Genomic DNA, 16,551 nt, shown 5'->3' on the forward strand with positions numbered 1-16,551 from the left:
CACTGCCAATACATGAGAGTTGTTTGCTATGTGAACATTAATGAACGGGAGCAAGATTTATTAACTTCCAATCACTCAGTTACAGTCTGAGGCGTGTGTGCCAATGACGTGGACATCCAGCGTTGTTAAACATTTCACGAGAAAAAGACAATGGTTTGGTGGGGCTGATGAAATTTTTGTTCAAGTGGAAAAGAGCTTTAGCATGAAATTTGGGGTGTGTTGAGTTGGGTTTATAATAGCAGGCAGGAAAAGAGTAAAATATTTTAATGGGGAAAAGTATTACTGATTTCTATTCTTCATTGCTTCCGTGCACAGCTATGGAGATTGAACACGAACAAACCACTAACAGAAATATAAGGCAAAACAAAACAAAACAAAACAAATAAAGCATATATTTTGCACATTGTTTTTTTTTGTTTTGTTTTTTTTTCATTTTTCTGAAGCTGGAAACAGGGAGAGACAGTCAGACTCCCTCATGCGCCCGACCGGGATCCACCCGGCATGCCCACCAGGGGCAACGCTCTGCCCACCAGGGGGCGATGCTCTGCCCATCCTGGGCGTCGCCATGTTGCGACCAGAGCCACTCTAGTGCCTGGGGCAGAGGCCACAGAGCCATCCCCAGCGCCCGGGCCATCTTTGCTCCAATGGAGCCTTGGCTGTAGGAGGGGAAGAGAGAGACAGAGAGGAAAGCGCGGCGGAGGGGTGGAGAAGCAAATGGGCGCTTCTCCTGTGTGCCCTGGCCGAGAATCAAACCCGGGTCCTCCGCACACTAGGCCGACGCTCTACCACTGAGCCAACCGGCCAGGGCACACATTGTTTTTTGAAAATTGGTTTTGGACTGGATGGGCTTATGCCATGGTAAGTGAGATGCCGTGGCCCGCCGTGGGAAGGCCAGAGGCCAGAGGGGACATGGCTGGGTGGCTGTCAACAGAGGCATTATTAGAAGTATCTCAAGAACCATTTCAAGTTCATTCTTAGGTTATATGGGGCTCTTAATTGTGGTGGCAATATTAAATTTTGTCCTAGAAAGATTAATTCTTTGGGGAAAGAGGAATCAGAGCAGCACCTTGGAATACTTGGAGTCATTTTGAGAAAATGTCTCAGGCTGTCAAAACATCCTCCCTGTCAGGCAGATCGATATAGGTCCTGGCTAAGGTGAGTGTCTTTGGTAGGATGTCGGAGAAGTGAAGTATATGATGTACTTTTCCAGTCTTTTCAATATTAAATTAATACTCAACCACAGGCTATTATAGCCCATAGTCTCAAGTAAGTGATTCAGACATGTGCAGCTACAATGACCAGAGGGTCACTAACTACCACAGAGGAGTGGGGTGGGGGGGCCTTGCAGTGTAGTTGTTAAAAGCTCAGACTCAGAAGCCAGACTGCCTGGATTTGAATCGCGGCTTGGTGACTTAATAGCTGTGCCCCTGAGCATGTTGCTTAACTTCCTTGCAAATCAGTTTCCCATTTGTCAAGGCAGGATAACAACAGTATCTACCCCACAGGGTTGTCGTGTGGATTAAATGAATGAATATACCTAAAGTGCGTGACACGTAGGAAACATTGTATAAATGTTAGCTATTTTTATTATTAATCTGGGACGAGCGATGACAGGCCTGTAATTTAGGGCAGTAGTCCCCAACCCCCGGGCCGCAGACCGGTACCGGTCCGCAGAGAAAGAATAAATAACTTACATTATTTCCGTTTTATTTATACAGTGTGTCCGTAAAGTCATGGTGCACTTTTGACCGGTCACAGGAAAGCAACAAAAGACGATAGAAATGTGAAATCTGCACCAAATAAAAGAAAACCCCTCCCAGTTTCTGTAAGATGATGTGGCAGCATGTGCGCATGCGCAGATGATGATGTAACACCGTGTATACAGCGGAGCAGCCCACGGCCATGCCAGTGGAGATGTGCATGGTACAGAGGAAAGTTCAGTGTGTTCTGTGGCTCTCTAAATTCGAATCCGTGACCAAAGTGCAATGTGAATATGGCACGTTTATAACGAAGCGCCACATTAATCACTTAAAACAGAGAATCAGAAATGCTATTCAGCATCTCTGTTACACCAGACATCCTTACCCGTGTGTGGCAAGAACTTCACTATATTGCCTGACCAGGCGGTGGCTCATTGGATAGAGCGTCTGACTGGGATGCAAAAGGACCCAGGTTTGAGACCCTAGGGTTGCCAGCTTCAGTGCGGGCTCATCTGGCTTGAGCAAAAACCTCACTAGCATGGACCCAAGGTCACTGACTCGAGCGGGGGGGGGGGGGGTTACTCAGTCTGCTGAATGCCCGCGGTCATGGCACATATGAGAAAGCAATCAATGAACAACTAAGGTGTCACAACGAAAAACTGATGATTGATGCTTTTCATCTCTCTCCATTCCTGTCTGTCTGTCCCTATCTATCCCTCTATCTGACTCTCTCTCTGTCCCTGTAAAAAAATTAATTAATTAAATAAATAAATAAAATAAAAAAAGATGCTCTAGTGGCTGTATTTTTAAGAACTTCACTATCGCTTGGATGTGTGCAGGGCAACAGATGGAGCCCACATCAAACTGCACTGAATAGGTATGAAACTAGGAGAGTTTTCCTTTTATTTGGTGCAGATTTCACATTTCTATCGTCTTTTGTTGCTTTCCTGTGACCGGTCAAAAGTGCACCATGACTTTACAGACACACTGCATTTAAGTCTGAACAATGTTTTATTTTTTAAAAATGACCAGATTCCCTCTGTTACATCCGTCTAAGACTCACTCTTGACGCTTGTCTCAGTCACGTGATACATTTATCCGTCCCACCCTAAAGGCCGGTCCGTGAAAATATTTTCTGACATTAAACTGGTCTGTGGCCTAAAAAAGGTTGGGGACCACTGATTTAGGGCATCAGTAATCAATGCTCTTCTTTCCAGCTAGTAGGTCAGCATGTAGTCCTGAGCACCAAACAACATCACCAGTACCACATAACTGGTGTGGCACAAGTAAGGGTGTAGGTGGATCAATCGCCCTTGAAAGACCCCTGTATGAGGCTTTCAGTGAGAACAAGGGGCCACCCCATGGTTCTAGGAGCTCTGTGGAAGTTCTGCTCTCCTACTGCAGCAAGGTTTTATTGAGTGGTTTGTGCAGACGTTACTGTTTCTGACACATTAATCAATGGGTGCCTTGAATTATGGACCTATGAGTCTAAATCCACCCACAAGACTTGTGATCTAAAAATAACAGCAGGACTTCCTTTTTTCTTTATAAAAGTTGACTTTCTTTTTAAAAATTTATTTTATTTTGTTTTTTATTAAGTGAGAAGCGGGGAAGCAGAGAGACCGACTCCCACATGCAACCTGACCGGGGTCTACCCGGCAAGCCCCCTATGGGGTGATGCTCTGCCCATCTAGGGCTGCTGCTCCGTTGCTTGGCAACTGAGCTAGTTTAGCACCTGAGGCGAGGCCATGGAGCCATTCTCAGTGCCTGCGGCCAACTTGCTCAAACTAATCGAGACACTGGCTGTGTGAAGAGAAGAGAGAGAGAAAGGTGGAGAAGCAGATGGTCACTTCTCCTGTGTGCCCTAACCAGGAATTGAACCTGAGACTTCTACACACCAGGCTGACGCTCTATCACTTAGCCAACAGGCCAGGGCCCCATAGAAATTGACTTTCTATAGTTGCCACAATCAGGCTGTCATTGAAATATTCCTTTCTGCTTTGAATCTTTTCCATTAATTAGGTTTTCACAAGAAGCATGCAAATACTGCAACATCAACAGTGGCCCAATCATCTGTTGCTCTGAAACCAACTATCTCAGAACTTGGTAATAAAAAACTGGCTTCCACTTTATTATGGTCACACTTGTGTGGGTCAGGAATTCAGGCAGGGCACAGTGGGGATGGCTCACTTCTGCGACACAAAGTTGGGAACTTCCTCCGGGGTGACATGAATGCCCAGAGATGTCTGGGACAGATCAACTGGGGATATCAGCCTGAGTCCTCGGTTCTTCTGAACGTGGTGCCTGTTGGGGCCAGACTGTTTCCCTCAGTCACGTGTCTGGCACCTGGGCAGGGACAGCAAGAACAGCGGGAGTTGACCAGTCCTGCGCTATCTCTCCCCACACCCTCCCCACGTGGCTAGCTTGAACTTCCTCCCTACACAATGATCTCAGGGTAACTGGCCTTGTTACATGGTGGCCGGCTTCCAAGAGGCACGTGTGAGGACTAGGAGGCCAATAGGGTGTATGCTCGGAATAGCCCAACATCGCTTCAGCTCTATTCTTCTGGTTATAACACTTTCAGGGCTTGAGTCTAGCAGGTGCAGAGGGAGAGAGAGACTCTGCCGCTTGAGGGAGTGAGAAGGGCATAGAGTAGAAATGCATGCACTTGGGAAATACAGCTGGCAACCGTCTTTAGAAAACACTATCTGCTCCAAAGAGAAAGCCCAACCTGAAGTCCCTTGGGCTGGACTGGACCTCCCTGAGTGGTGACTGTCTGAGCTTCTGTTACATCCCCAGGGGAAACCAGCAGTTGATAAACTTGGACAAGAGCAAGGTTAGCAAAGCCCTCTTCCCCCACAGGAACCGCAGGCAGCGGAGTGCAAACCGTGGGCAGAAATGCCGAGAAAGAATTCCGTTCGCAGCGCCCCATCACTGCACGAGATCCCACCTGCTCTTGAACTTCAGTACTGAGACAAGCGAGGCACATGTTCTCCCCAGGGTGTCTGAGTTGGGTTTGAGGCTTGCTTATTTGATTAGATGGTCAAGTAGTTGTTCATTGTTTTTCCTGTTTCCGGTAAACTGGCGCAAGCCTTTCTCCCGAGCGATGCAACCCCGATCTACCTTGCAGGCTCCCAGGTGGCTGCAGTGGGTGCAGAAGAAGCCCGGGGTCTGGCGTCCCAGAGCTCAGCTTCCAGCCTGACGGTCACCTGCTTTTAGTTGTGACTCTGGGAAAATTACTGAACATCTGTGAACTTCAGCTCTGTCACTGGAAAAACTAAAATAATAATTTCTCCTCCTTGTTGAGGTTGGTAACAATGAGGCATTTGATAAGTGTCGAGTACTTTTCCTTGGAACATAACCAGGAAGTCTTCCACTACCTGGGTCAATACAATACAAAGGCCTTGGATACTGAACCGAGAGAAGGAAACACTCGCCCCTTGCCAAGCACCGCTGGCACCTTCCTTGGTGGCAAGCTCCTTTCCGAAGGGATGTGACACACAGCAGAGCATTTCTAGTGACCCTGATGGTGTGATCATGGCAGTCTTGGCAGGCTGGCCTCCTTCTCGTTCTTTGGGCAGGAGGGAGTGCCCATCCCCTCGGAGAGACCCCCAGGACCCTGTCCATTGCAGGTCCTCCCTGCTTCCCTCTGTCCCTGCGCCTGCCCCGCACGTTCAGAGCACGAATCTCATGCTACAGTTAGGCTCTGGCTGTTTCCTTGGTTATCGTTTCCTCTGTATCTATTTCTTTTTCCCTGACTGGTTTTTTATTTTGTCTTCACAACAGCATTTGAAGGAATTCATTTCTGCGCTGGCTCCCCGCTGCTGCAGCAGCTGGAGACCGGGCTGCCTGGGGGAGACTGGGAAGGGGTCGGGCGGGGGCAGAGGTACCAACTGGGGAAGAAAAGAAAGCTACGTTCAGGGGGCAAACTCTGGTCCAAAGTGAAGGGAGAGTCGCACGGCTCTCACTTAAAATCAAAAGCTAGAAATGATGAAGCTTAGTGAGAAAGGCATGTTGAGAGCCAACACAGGCCCAAAGCGAGGCCTCTTTCTTGTACTCCCTTGTACTCCAAGAATGAACCAAACAGCCAAGTTGTGAATGCAAAGGAAAAGTTCTTGAAAGAGATGAAAAGTGCTACTCCAGTGAACACACAAATAATAAAAAAAGCAAAACAGGTTTATTGCTGATCTTGAGGACGTTGTGATGGTCTATCTAGAAGATCAAACCAGCCACAACCAAAGCCTTACACCAAAGTGACCCTAATGGTGTGGTGGTCATGGCAGTCTTGGCAAGCTGGCCTCCTTCTCGTTCTTTGGGCAGGAGTGAGTGCCCATCCCCTGGGAGAGACCTTACACCAAAAGCCCAATCAAGAGCAAGGCTCCGACTCTCTTCAGTTCTGCCAAGGCCGAGAGAAAACTGCAGAAGAAAAGTTGGAAGCTAGCAGAGGTTGGTTCACGAGGTTTAAAGAGAGAAGCCGTCTCCAGAACATAAAAGTGCAGGGAAAGCAGCAGGTGCTGGTGTAGAAGCTGCGGCAAGTTCTCCGGAAGATCTAGCTGAGATAAGTAATGAAGGTGGTTACAGTAGACAGCAAAGTTTCAATGTAGCTAATAGAGATTTATATCTGAAGAAGATGCCCTCCAGAGCTGTCATGGCTGGAGAGGAGAGATCTGTGCTTGGCTCCAAAGGACAAGCTGACTCCGTTAAAGGGGCTGATGCAGCTGGTGACTTTAAATTGAAGCCGTTGCTCACTTGCCATTCTGAGGATCCCAGGGCCCTTAGGAATTATGCTAAATCTACTCTGCCCATGCTCTGTGAGTGGAAGAACAATGCCTGGATGACAGCACGTCTGTTTACATTATGGTTTACTGAAACTTTTAATCCCACTGTTGAGACCTATTGCTGAGGAAGAAAAAGATTCCTTTCAAAGTATTACTGCTCGTTAACAATAGATGTCACCCCCCAAGAACTCTGATGGAGATGTCCAGCAGGATTAATGTTGTCTCCAAGACGGCTAACACAACATCCGCTCTGCAGCCCACGGATCAAAAAGTAATGTTGACTTTCAAGTCTAATTATGTAAGAAATACATTTTGTAAGGCTATAGCTGCCATAAATAGTGATTCCTCGGATGGATCTGGGCAAAATAAATTGAACAGCTTTTGGAAAAGTCTCACTAGTCTAGATGCCATTTAGAGAATATTTGTGATTTATGAGCAGAGGTCAAAATGTCAACATGAACAAGAGTTTGGAAGAACTAAGTTCCAGCCCTCATGGCTCACGGATGAGCTTTGCAGGGTTCAAGGCTTCAGCGGAGGAAGTGACTGCAGGTGTGCTGGAAACAGCAAGAGAACTAGAATTAGAACCGAAGCCTGAAGATGCGACTGGGTTCTGCGATCTCACCCTAGAACCTGAACTGGGAGGATTGCTTCTTACGGGTGAACAAAGAGAGTGGTTTCTCCCTTTCTTTTTTAAAGAATTTATTTGTTGATTTTACAGAAGGGGTGGGAGAAACAAGAAGTATCGACTCACAGTCGCTGCACTCTAGTTGGGCATTGCTTGCTCGTTGTGCATGCCTTGACCGGGCAAGCCCAGGGTTTCGAACCAGTGACCTCAGCACTCCAGGTGGATGCCCTATCCGCTGTGCCACCACAGGTCAGGCAGAAAGTGGTTTCCTGAGATGGAATCTACTCCTGGTGAAGACGCTGTGGAGACTGATGAGAGGACAGTAAAGGATTTAGGACCTTCCATAAACTTAGCTGATAACACATCAGCAGGGTTTAAGAGGACTGACTCCACCATTTTGAAAGTTCCACTGTGAGTAAAATGCTATCAAACAGCCTCTAACTCATTCATGAAAGGAGGGGTCAATGGGAGTGGCAAACTTTGTCATCTTATTTTAAGAAATTGGCACAGCCACCCCACTTTGAGTAACCAGGGCCCTGATCAGTCAGCAGAACCCTTCACCAGGGAGGAGATTAGGGCTCTCTGAAGGCTCAGAAGATGGTTAGCATTTGTTAGCCAGAAAGTGTGTTTAAATTAAGATATGTACATGGTCATGGGTTTATTTTAGACATAATACTACACATTTAATAGACTACCATATAGTGCAATTATCACTTTTAAACGCATGGAGAAACCAAACGGTGTGACTTGCTTTATTGCTATTCTGGCTTTACTGCAGTGGTCTGGAACCAAACCCACATATCTCTAAGGTAAGCCTGTATAATCCTTCTCAATGAAAAATAAGCAAAACAGAATCTCTGTACAAAAACAAGCTTAATGAAGCTGTCTTAAAAAAAAAAAAAGTACAGTTGTACCTCTCCGGGTTAATTTCTGCATCCCCTTGTCAGCGGGGAGTTACATTGGGATTTACCGGATTTCTTCCTCAGTCTGCCCACAGTACGTGATGGAGATGGGAGAAGAGAGTACCACCGACGTTGGGATTAGGAACAGATGACAATTTTTCCTGGTTGACTAAGTTTTTTAAAAAGCCACTTCCAAGGGCACATCCACCGGTTAGCGAATCCACTTGTCTCAGCAGGAGGTGGGGGGTGGGGGGTGGCGGCGGAGGTGGAGCGTGGGAGGAGCGCAACCCAGCTCTGGAATCTAGTCTTCCAAGAGTCGCCGTGCGTCCCCTAGGGCCTCCCGGTCTCCCCGGAGCACCGCCACCCAAACGCACCCGCTCGCCCGCGCCGTCCGTGCCACCTCGATCACCTCCCACCTCGGTCTGCGGGGATTGCTTGGGCGAGTCCAGCCAAGAGGGCTCCCTGGACTCGGCGCGAACCGCCCGCCTCCTCCTGCGTCTCCGCCCCCTGCCCGGGCCGCTGGGCGCCGAGGGAGGCGAGGGTGCCGCGGCGGGAAAATGAGTGGTGCCCGGAGGGTGGTCCGGAGTTGCAGGTAATGCGTGCAGACCTCGGCCCGAGCGGGCTGCGCCCGGGCTTTGCGCGGGGCGTCCCGGGCGGCTGGGGCGCAGGGTAGGGGCGCGGTCGGCCCGGGCACTAATGCTCCCGGCTTGTCCCGCAGCGACGTTCCCGCGGCTGTCCCACGGGGCGGCGTGAGGCGGCGGCTGCGGTGACGGGGACCCGCGGCGGGCGCCCACGCCTCTGGAGATGGAGAAGTTTCTGCAGATCGCGCCTCACTCTCTGGCCATCGTCCTGGGCCCGGCCGAGGGTCCGGCAGCGGAGAGATCCGGGGCCGGCCCGCCCGCGCCTCCGGCCCAGCCCCGGCAGCTCGCGCGCCACCACATCGGCTACGAGATTTTCGCCGACTTCAAAGCCGAGAACATGCAGCACTTCTGGAACAAGAAGGTCACGGTCGCGGTGGCCGAGACCTTCTTTCTGGGCTGGATCGACGAGCAGGTCCTGCTGATCCAGGGCAAGGAGGAGCATCTGGAGGCGCTGCGCGAGGGCTGGGCGCGCCGGGCGCTGCGGCCGCCCTCGGGCTTCCACATCCGCTGCCTGGGTGAGTGCGGCCGCCGCGGGCCCCCGTCCCGCCCCCAGCCCGCAGCGGGCACCGGGCACGCACTGGCCGCTGCGCCGGGCGCGCGCCTCCCTCCACCTCCGCGCCCGGCCGGGGGAGGGGCCGGCGGCCGGTTGCGAGCGCGGGAGTGAGGCACCGCCTGGCATCTAAATCCGGATCTGCACCCTTCCCCACGCGGCTCCCGGCCGGCCCGCGGGGCCTCCCTGGCGGCGGTGCGGTGCCGGGGGCTGGCCAGGTAGGCGGCGGCGGGTCCTCGGCCGCTCCGGGGTCTGCAAGTTCCACCTTTTCCGCGCTGCTCGGCCAGGGGGAGCAGAGTGAGTCGGAGGGAAGTCGAGAGAACACGGGTAGCATCAGGTGGCCACGGGCTCTCCCGCGGGAGGCGGCGGCGGGCGGCTCAGGTGCGCGGCGGCCCCCGGGACGTCCCTTCCGGGGACGCGTGCCGCGACGCTGCAGCTGGTTGCCTTAAAGCGCCGGCATTTCTGTGAGAGGCGGAGCTGTCGATTTCGTTGTCAGTATCTTTCTTCTATTCATTTTGTGTATTGAGGGAAGGAAGGGACGAGGACAGGAAAGTCCTCTCCCCAACAAAAGAGAAAACTGTGTACCTGGGAAGAGAGCCGGGTAGGTGATTCTCGCTGCGCACTTGGGGCTTGACTAGCTGTTACTGCACCGCTTCATATATATTTTCTAAACCCCGTTTGCATCTCTTGTAGAGCATAGTCTCTAGTTTTGTACCTCGGGCACAGTGGCTAAACGCACATATAGCAAATAGCTGTGTTTTATGAACCGATTTCAAGAAAGAAAGCATTCTTTCTAGTGCCAAGGTTTAGAAATTCTTTCGTGACATTTGGGAGTAGGTCAAAAGTTCAGAAGCGAAAAGATTGTAAAGCAGCCTGTTTCGTTGCTGAGCTGCCTTCCTTTGAAGGATTAGCTTTTACTCGCTAATGTGTCTTCCTCTGTTCATATGGCAAACTTATAGAATATTTTATTTGGTTGTGTTTTTGTCTGTTTTTGCATAGCAGAAATCTTTTTTAAAGCTTCCCTTGAATGGAATAGACCAAAAAACAAAACAAAACAAAACTGGTAAGGCTTACATCTTGTTTGTTTTGCAACCTGTGCCTAATTTCAAAAGGTGCCCTAATTTTCTCTTTTATTGACTTTAGCAAAAACCTCAATAACGTCCCTGTAATTAAGGGGCCTTAGTAAAGGGCCCGGATGAATGCCTCTGAGAGTCTGCTCTGGTGCGCAGGAAGTAAGAATATGTGGGGTCGTAGCTATGCATTCTATAGATTGCTTTTTAATACTTTTCCTTTAAACTCGATGCCACGCTTTTATTTATTTATTTTTTTACTTTTTATTTTGGAAAGTGTCAAACATGTATAAAAATAGTATAGTCTGACAGTATACTGAACCTGCATGTAACTTTTTTCCAACTTCAAAATTTATCAGCGTGTGGCCAGTCTTATTTCATCTATACCTGTGTGTCTCCTCCACTATTTTGAAATCCCAGACATTATATCAATATCATTTGATTTGTAAATATTTAAATTGCTTATATTCCTTTTCATTTGAGCAGAACTGGTAAATTCATAGGTATTGGTGATTTGTATATTAACCAAAGAAAAATATTTTGGCAGTAGGAGTTCCAAATTGGTGTAGTTGATTGCCTCTTGCGCAGGTCTGGGTAGATAGCTGAAGCGTCCCAGGGTGACCAGCAGCTGGTGGGTGTGGCAGCTGCACTGCCAGCTAGCTCAGCCCTTAGCTCAGTGCCATGATTGGAAGCAGAGGGACTGAGTACCTTCTAACACGGAGACATCAGATAACCAGCAGGAGCGATGCCTGCTGGGGTCCCTGTGGTAACTTCCTTTTGCACTGCCTCTGGGAGGTTCAGGATCCCTCCTAGAAGTTTCCTTCAGTACTGATGCTAAAAGGGTGTGTTGTCTGGGAGAGTGTTATCTATCATAAAAAATTCCCTAAAGAAACAGCAGTGTTTGCTGCAAAGATTTCCTGATTTTTTTGTTGCAAGATCGTTCATTGAGCTTTGAAATTCCAAAGTCTGGGAGTCACTGATGACTGGCTCACAGCCTTTAATTTTCGGCCATAGTTGAGAAGTTGATATACTCAGAAAACAAAAACATAAACAAAACCCAAAGCAAACAAACAAAAAACCCAAGTGTATACTCAGAGGGTGCTTGGCTGTAACTCCACTCTGAAAAGAGGGTGTGACATTGTATAGGAATCCCCTGGAATCTGACCAGTTCACATTCACAAACGGGAGCCACCATCTCTGGTACTTTATTATTAGTAGTATGTTTCTCGCAACATACCTTTCTACTGATCCCCTAGACTGTACCATCTACATGACCATCAGGTACTTGGATGTTGTTTTGTGATTTTGGCTAATTACTTCGTGAGTGTGAAATAGCCAGGAAACCAGACCCATAGATGATCACTACTGAAGGGATTATAGTCCTGCTCTTTGAACTTGGGTTAGGTTCATCAGTCTCCAGTCGCTGTATTAAATAAGTGGTAAGCAAATGCCAGTTTAATTTTTTTTCTTATGGTAATTTATTATTTACAAAATTTGATTGTTTTCCAGGCGGTCTTTTTGAGAGAGTTAATGAAATGATTCTGAAAGATCCTCACAGTAAGGAAGGAGAGGAATGGCCCTGCATTCCGTCCCCCTGGGTGTGCGCCAGCACCTCAGAGCGGAGCGAGGACTGGAGAGAGGACTGACTGTGCAGGCTCCCCTCTCTGGCCCAGCTGATGATGAGCAAGTACTTTGTTTTGTAACTTGAAACATTTCTATTAAAGTGGCAAGCATTTCTGTACCTGTGATCCCAAAAGTAGGTGGTTCTAGCCAACTGTAAAATTCCAGGTGGGTGTTGGACAAGGAGATGATTACGGGATTCAACAGGAAGCAGGGAATTAAACAGCCCAAACAGGAAGAGTTGTTTTCATTTGAATATCCAAATCCATACTTAGCAATAACCTACTCTGGGCAGGTATTGTAGAAAGAAAGTTCAGACTTTTGATTTCCAGGACCAAAAAAAGGGGATATGTGTGCACAAGAAACTAGTCAGGTTTTAAAGTTGTGCTGAATAGTTTGAGAGAATCACATTAAACCTCATACAGGTTACGGGGGTTTGCCTCCCTGTGTCCATCTTTGCCACTCCTGAGATTGTAGAGACTGATGAGGCATGCAGTCTTTTCTGGGAAACTGACAAGAACTAAGTATGTGGGCAGTGCCATGAGGACAGTGAGCTAGAAACAGTTACTTCTGCCTTGTGAGCAGGTGAGAGCTTTCTCCGCGACGAGGCTTTGCACAAGCCCTGTTGCAGAGGCAGAGTGTGGGGTAGGGGGTTCATTGAGAGCAGGAGGCCTTCCTGCCTGGCGAGGGCATGAGCTGAGTCATGGGATCCAGGATGTGTTTGGGAACCGGCTGGATTGGGTATGCGGGGAAGAGGGGTGTGATAAGACCGTGGAAAGGGAGGCTGGGACCTGGTGTGAAGATTTAGAAGCCACTGGTGGCTTTTAATCAGGGAGGAGGGGGACAGGATTTGATCATTTGTGTATCGAGAACCTGAGGACAGTAAGGTGAGGGAGGAACAGGGAGAGGATGAGACACAGGCTCACCAGCTCAAGTCCATTGAGACAGTTGAGGGGAGAGATGACAAGTCCCATATTAGAACATGTGCTCTCTGTGACCATGGGTTCATTCCCGTTGTCAAGGGAGACACCGGTGTAGCCGAGCTGAACCCATTCGCCTCTGTGTGAGCCCACGCGTTCCTCCCTCCTGGGGCTCGTGGGGCTCGAGGACCCATCAGCCTTAGTCAGACCTGCAGTCAATCCCGGTAGGTGCTCCTGACTCAGGTCTCAGAGAGCAGGGGTTAGTGTCTCTGACCCCCTCCAGTGGCTCTTCACACTTTCCCAGTTTATCTTTTGATATTTAAATAGTTAGGACCAAAATCGCCTTTTAGACATTAAATCAGAACTTATATTTTACATTATAAAATGGCTCAGAGCGAATGAGCATCGAGGTTTTATTCCTGTATTCTATGCCAATATCTTTGTTGGTTTTCTCAGAGAGAGTTGCTCTCTTGATGTGGTTTCTCCAAGTAGGACAATGTTAAGACAGAATTATTTTTTTAAAAAAATGTATACTCCAAAATATTTTGTATGGACTCCCCCAAAATTTGATTTAGTGAAGTCAACTTAAAACTGAGTGATGAACAAGTGCCACAAAGCTTTTTTTCTTTTCTTTCTTTTCTTTTTTTTTTGCTCTACAAAGGGTCAGCTTTTTTTTAATTTTAATTTTTTTTTTTTGTATTTTTCTGAAGTTGGAAACGGGGAAGCAGTCAGACAGACTCCTGCATGCATGCGCCTGACCGGGATCCACCAGGCACGCCCACCAGGGAGCGATGCTCCGCCCATCTGGGGCGTTGCTCTGTTGCAACCAGAGCCATTCTAGCACCTGAGGCAGAGGCCACAGAGCCATCCTCAGCGCCCGGGCCAACTTTGCTCCAATGGAGCCTTGGCTGCAGGAGGGGAAGAGAGAGACAGAGAGGAAGGAGAGGGGTGGAGAAGCAGACAGGCGCTTCTCCTGTGTGCCCTGGCCGGGAATCAAACCCGGGACTCCTGCACACCAGGCTGACGCTCTACCACTGAGCTAACCAGCCAGGGGCCACAAAGCTTTTTTGAGTTATAAATATTCATTCATTCAGCAAGTGGAACACCTACCCTTTTCTGGGGGATTTGCTTCTGGGAACTGACACGGATAATAAGTCTTTGTGCTTTTGAAGGTTTATTCTAGTGGGGCAACAAGCGTTTCAAAAACTAAACAAAGAAATAAGAATTGCAGTATAAGTGCTGTCAAAATGAAGCAGATGATAGAACAGAGTGGTGGGGAGACAATTGGTCAGTTACTATTTTCTAAGGGCTTTACTTTTATTAACTTGTCCTTTTAAAGACTCTTAGGTTATTTAGGTATCATTATTGTACCCTTTTCTTTTTTTCTTTTTCTTTTTTTTTTGTATTTTTCTGAAGCTGGAAACAGGGAGAGACAGACAGACTCCCGCATGCGCCCGACCGGGATCCACCTGGCACGCCCACCAGGGGCGATGCTCTGCCCACCAGGGGGCGATGCTCCGCCCCTCCGGGGCGTCCCTCTGCCGCGACCAGAGCCACTGTAGCACCTGGGGCAGAGGCCAAGGAGCCATCCCCAGCGCCCGGGCCATCTTTACTCCAATGGAGCCTTGGCTGCGGGAGGGGAAGAGAGAGACAGAGAGGAAGGAGGGGGGGGGTGGAGAAGCAAATGGGCGCTTCTCCTATGTGCCCTGGCCGGGAATCGAACCCGGGTCCCCCGCACGCCAGGCCGACGCTCTACCGCTGAGCCAACCGGCCAGGGCCCCTTTTTTTTTTTGAAAAAAATTGAGGTACATTAAGACAAGTACTTCTCCAAGGACACCTAGTTAGTAGGCGACAGAGCCAGGCAGCGAGATGGGAGAGAGCCCGGGCTTTGAGTGACTGCCCTGCAACGCCTCGGTTCACAGAGCACGTGACTGATGCCGCGGTTGGCCGGCAGTGAATGAAAGAGAAGCCAGAAGAAATCAGCTTGATTCCTGGGAGGAACCGGGAGGAAAGCCAGGGTGCTGGGGGTCTGATGAGCCACAGAAGACAGGAAGGTGTGATGGTAGCTGAGGTCAGAGAGGCTGGCCGATTCCAGGTGTCATTGGGGCCTCATGGGATTTTATTCTGTGGTGACAAGGCATTGAGAATCCAGTGAGGATCGCGCATTGGATCCGGGTTCTACAGAATGTCTGGAAAGGTTTCCGAGTGGGGACTCACTCTTGGAGATGCTGACCTCTCATATTAAATTCTCAGGGTTAAGCCTAAACCGTGAACAATGATGCCTTTAAAGTATTCTGAATTTCTAGCTAGCCATAAAAACATTTTTATGAATTACCTCACTCTGGCTCAAAGATCAGTTCGGTCAAAGGGTGTCAGTTTCATTGCAGTAAAGCATTTAGAATGCAGTTCTGGGGCTCAAGGCCTTGCAGTGATGACTGAGGAGTTTTGCAAAGATTTATAACTCTGACCTCTTGCGGCTTCATTCTGATCTCGAGCGCCTGTTCCTCTCCCTCTCGCGTTCAGAGGTACACTTGCTGTTTATCACCAAGTTTCTTTCCAAAGGGGCAGAGACCCAAAAGGATGTCTGTCTATCTCTGGGTCTGCAGTGAACGCGCTCGGGTGCTGTTAGTCCCGAGTCTGAGCACGTATTTTGGGGGTAAGAAGCTCAGAGTCTGTGATAGACAGACTGTATACTTGCTACAGATGACTTGGAACATTCCGTGCCGCGTACAGCATCTGTCATAAGGATGGGTGTGTGATCGCCTTACACACAGAATTTTCAGTTGATTGGGGATGGGTGGGCTTTCACACAGTTAACCTGAAGTTTGGAGATGGCACCGGTGTCATTGTCCTACTCACTTTATTCATTAGCAAGACAAGTTGTGCACCCTTCCATTCTGTAAGTAGCTGAAGACCTAGTATCATCGCAGACACTTCTTAATGTAGGTTAAGTAATTATCTGGTTTATAGTTTATCTCAGTGAGGAGGCTAAATAGCTGCATTGAGCAAGTACAAGCTGTGGGTATAGTCTATAGAGCCGTTTTCTCTACCGTGTGCATATAACACGTGTATTTTATACCTGTGTATCATATAAATTTATCTTTAAAAAGGCTGTATGCCAAGAGCTTTTTAACAGATTCAAGCCACACTGACATCACAGGGTGCTTAAAGCAACTCTCGACATTTTGGTATCAATCAGTCTCTCTTCTAGAGAGCAGTAAATTTGGACGCTCTCAAGAGCCGGAACCCAGGGTCTCTTTGAAGAGTTTGATACATGACTTAGGTGAAAAGATAAAAGTGATTCATCAGAGTTTTGGGTGTGAAGATGAGGGTGCACCCTCCTGGTAGGGCAGACCCCACAAAGGAGGACGTCTGCGGGGTGGTGTGGCCACCCCGTGCCGCAGACGCCGGGTCCTAAGGTGTGCTTGCGGTGATAACGATGTCAAAGCACGCGTGCTGCTGTGCTGTGGGTTTTATTCACCAACAAATACAATAGAATCCGTCTGTCTTCTCAGTGTCTGACGAAGGCCTGGTTATACTGTTATCTCAGATGAGAGCCCATCTGTGAACGTAAAACCAGGGTGTCACTTCTCCCCTCCCAAACGCTAACCACGTGGGGAGTATGGGAAGCCAACCCCTAATAAGCCTGTGAGGATGCTGGCCGATTAGAGTGCGTCTCAAATAACCCTCTTCTTATGATTCAGGAGTCCCTAAAGGCCCGCCGGGGTCTTGAATGGGTGGACTT

At 48.8% G+C, this 16,551-nt stretch overlaps 1 protein-coding gene across 4 annotated transcripts in view; it reads left to right on the plus strand.

The window, feature by feature from the left end:
- The first annotated feature begins 7,107 nt into the window (after positions 1 to 7,107).
- The window catches only part of STOX2 (storkhead box 2), a 213,663-nt gene continuing 204,219 nt past the window's right edge, over positions 7,108 to 16,551 (plus strand). The window contains exons 1-2 of one of the 4 annotated variants that reach the window (XM_066237980.1): positions 7,109 to 8,597; positions 8,724 to 9,161. In XM_066237980.1, coding sequence (XP_066094077.1) covers positions 8,810 to 9,161 — 352 coding nt within the window. In that variant the 5' untranslated portion in view covers positions 7,109 to 8,597; positions 8,724 to 8,809. The other 3 variants (XM_066237982.1, XM_066237985.1, XM_066237986.1) reach the window with 3 other exon arrangements.

This window comes from Saccopteryx bilineata, chromosome 6 (genome assembly GCF_036850765.1).
Source record: "Saccopteryx bilineata isolate mSacBil1 chromosome 6, mSacBil1_pri_phased_curated, whole genome shotgun sequence".
Classification (NCBI taxonomy): domain Eukaryota; kingdom Metazoa; phylum Chordata; class Mammalia; order Chiroptera; family Emballonuridae; genus Saccopteryx; species Saccopteryx bilineata.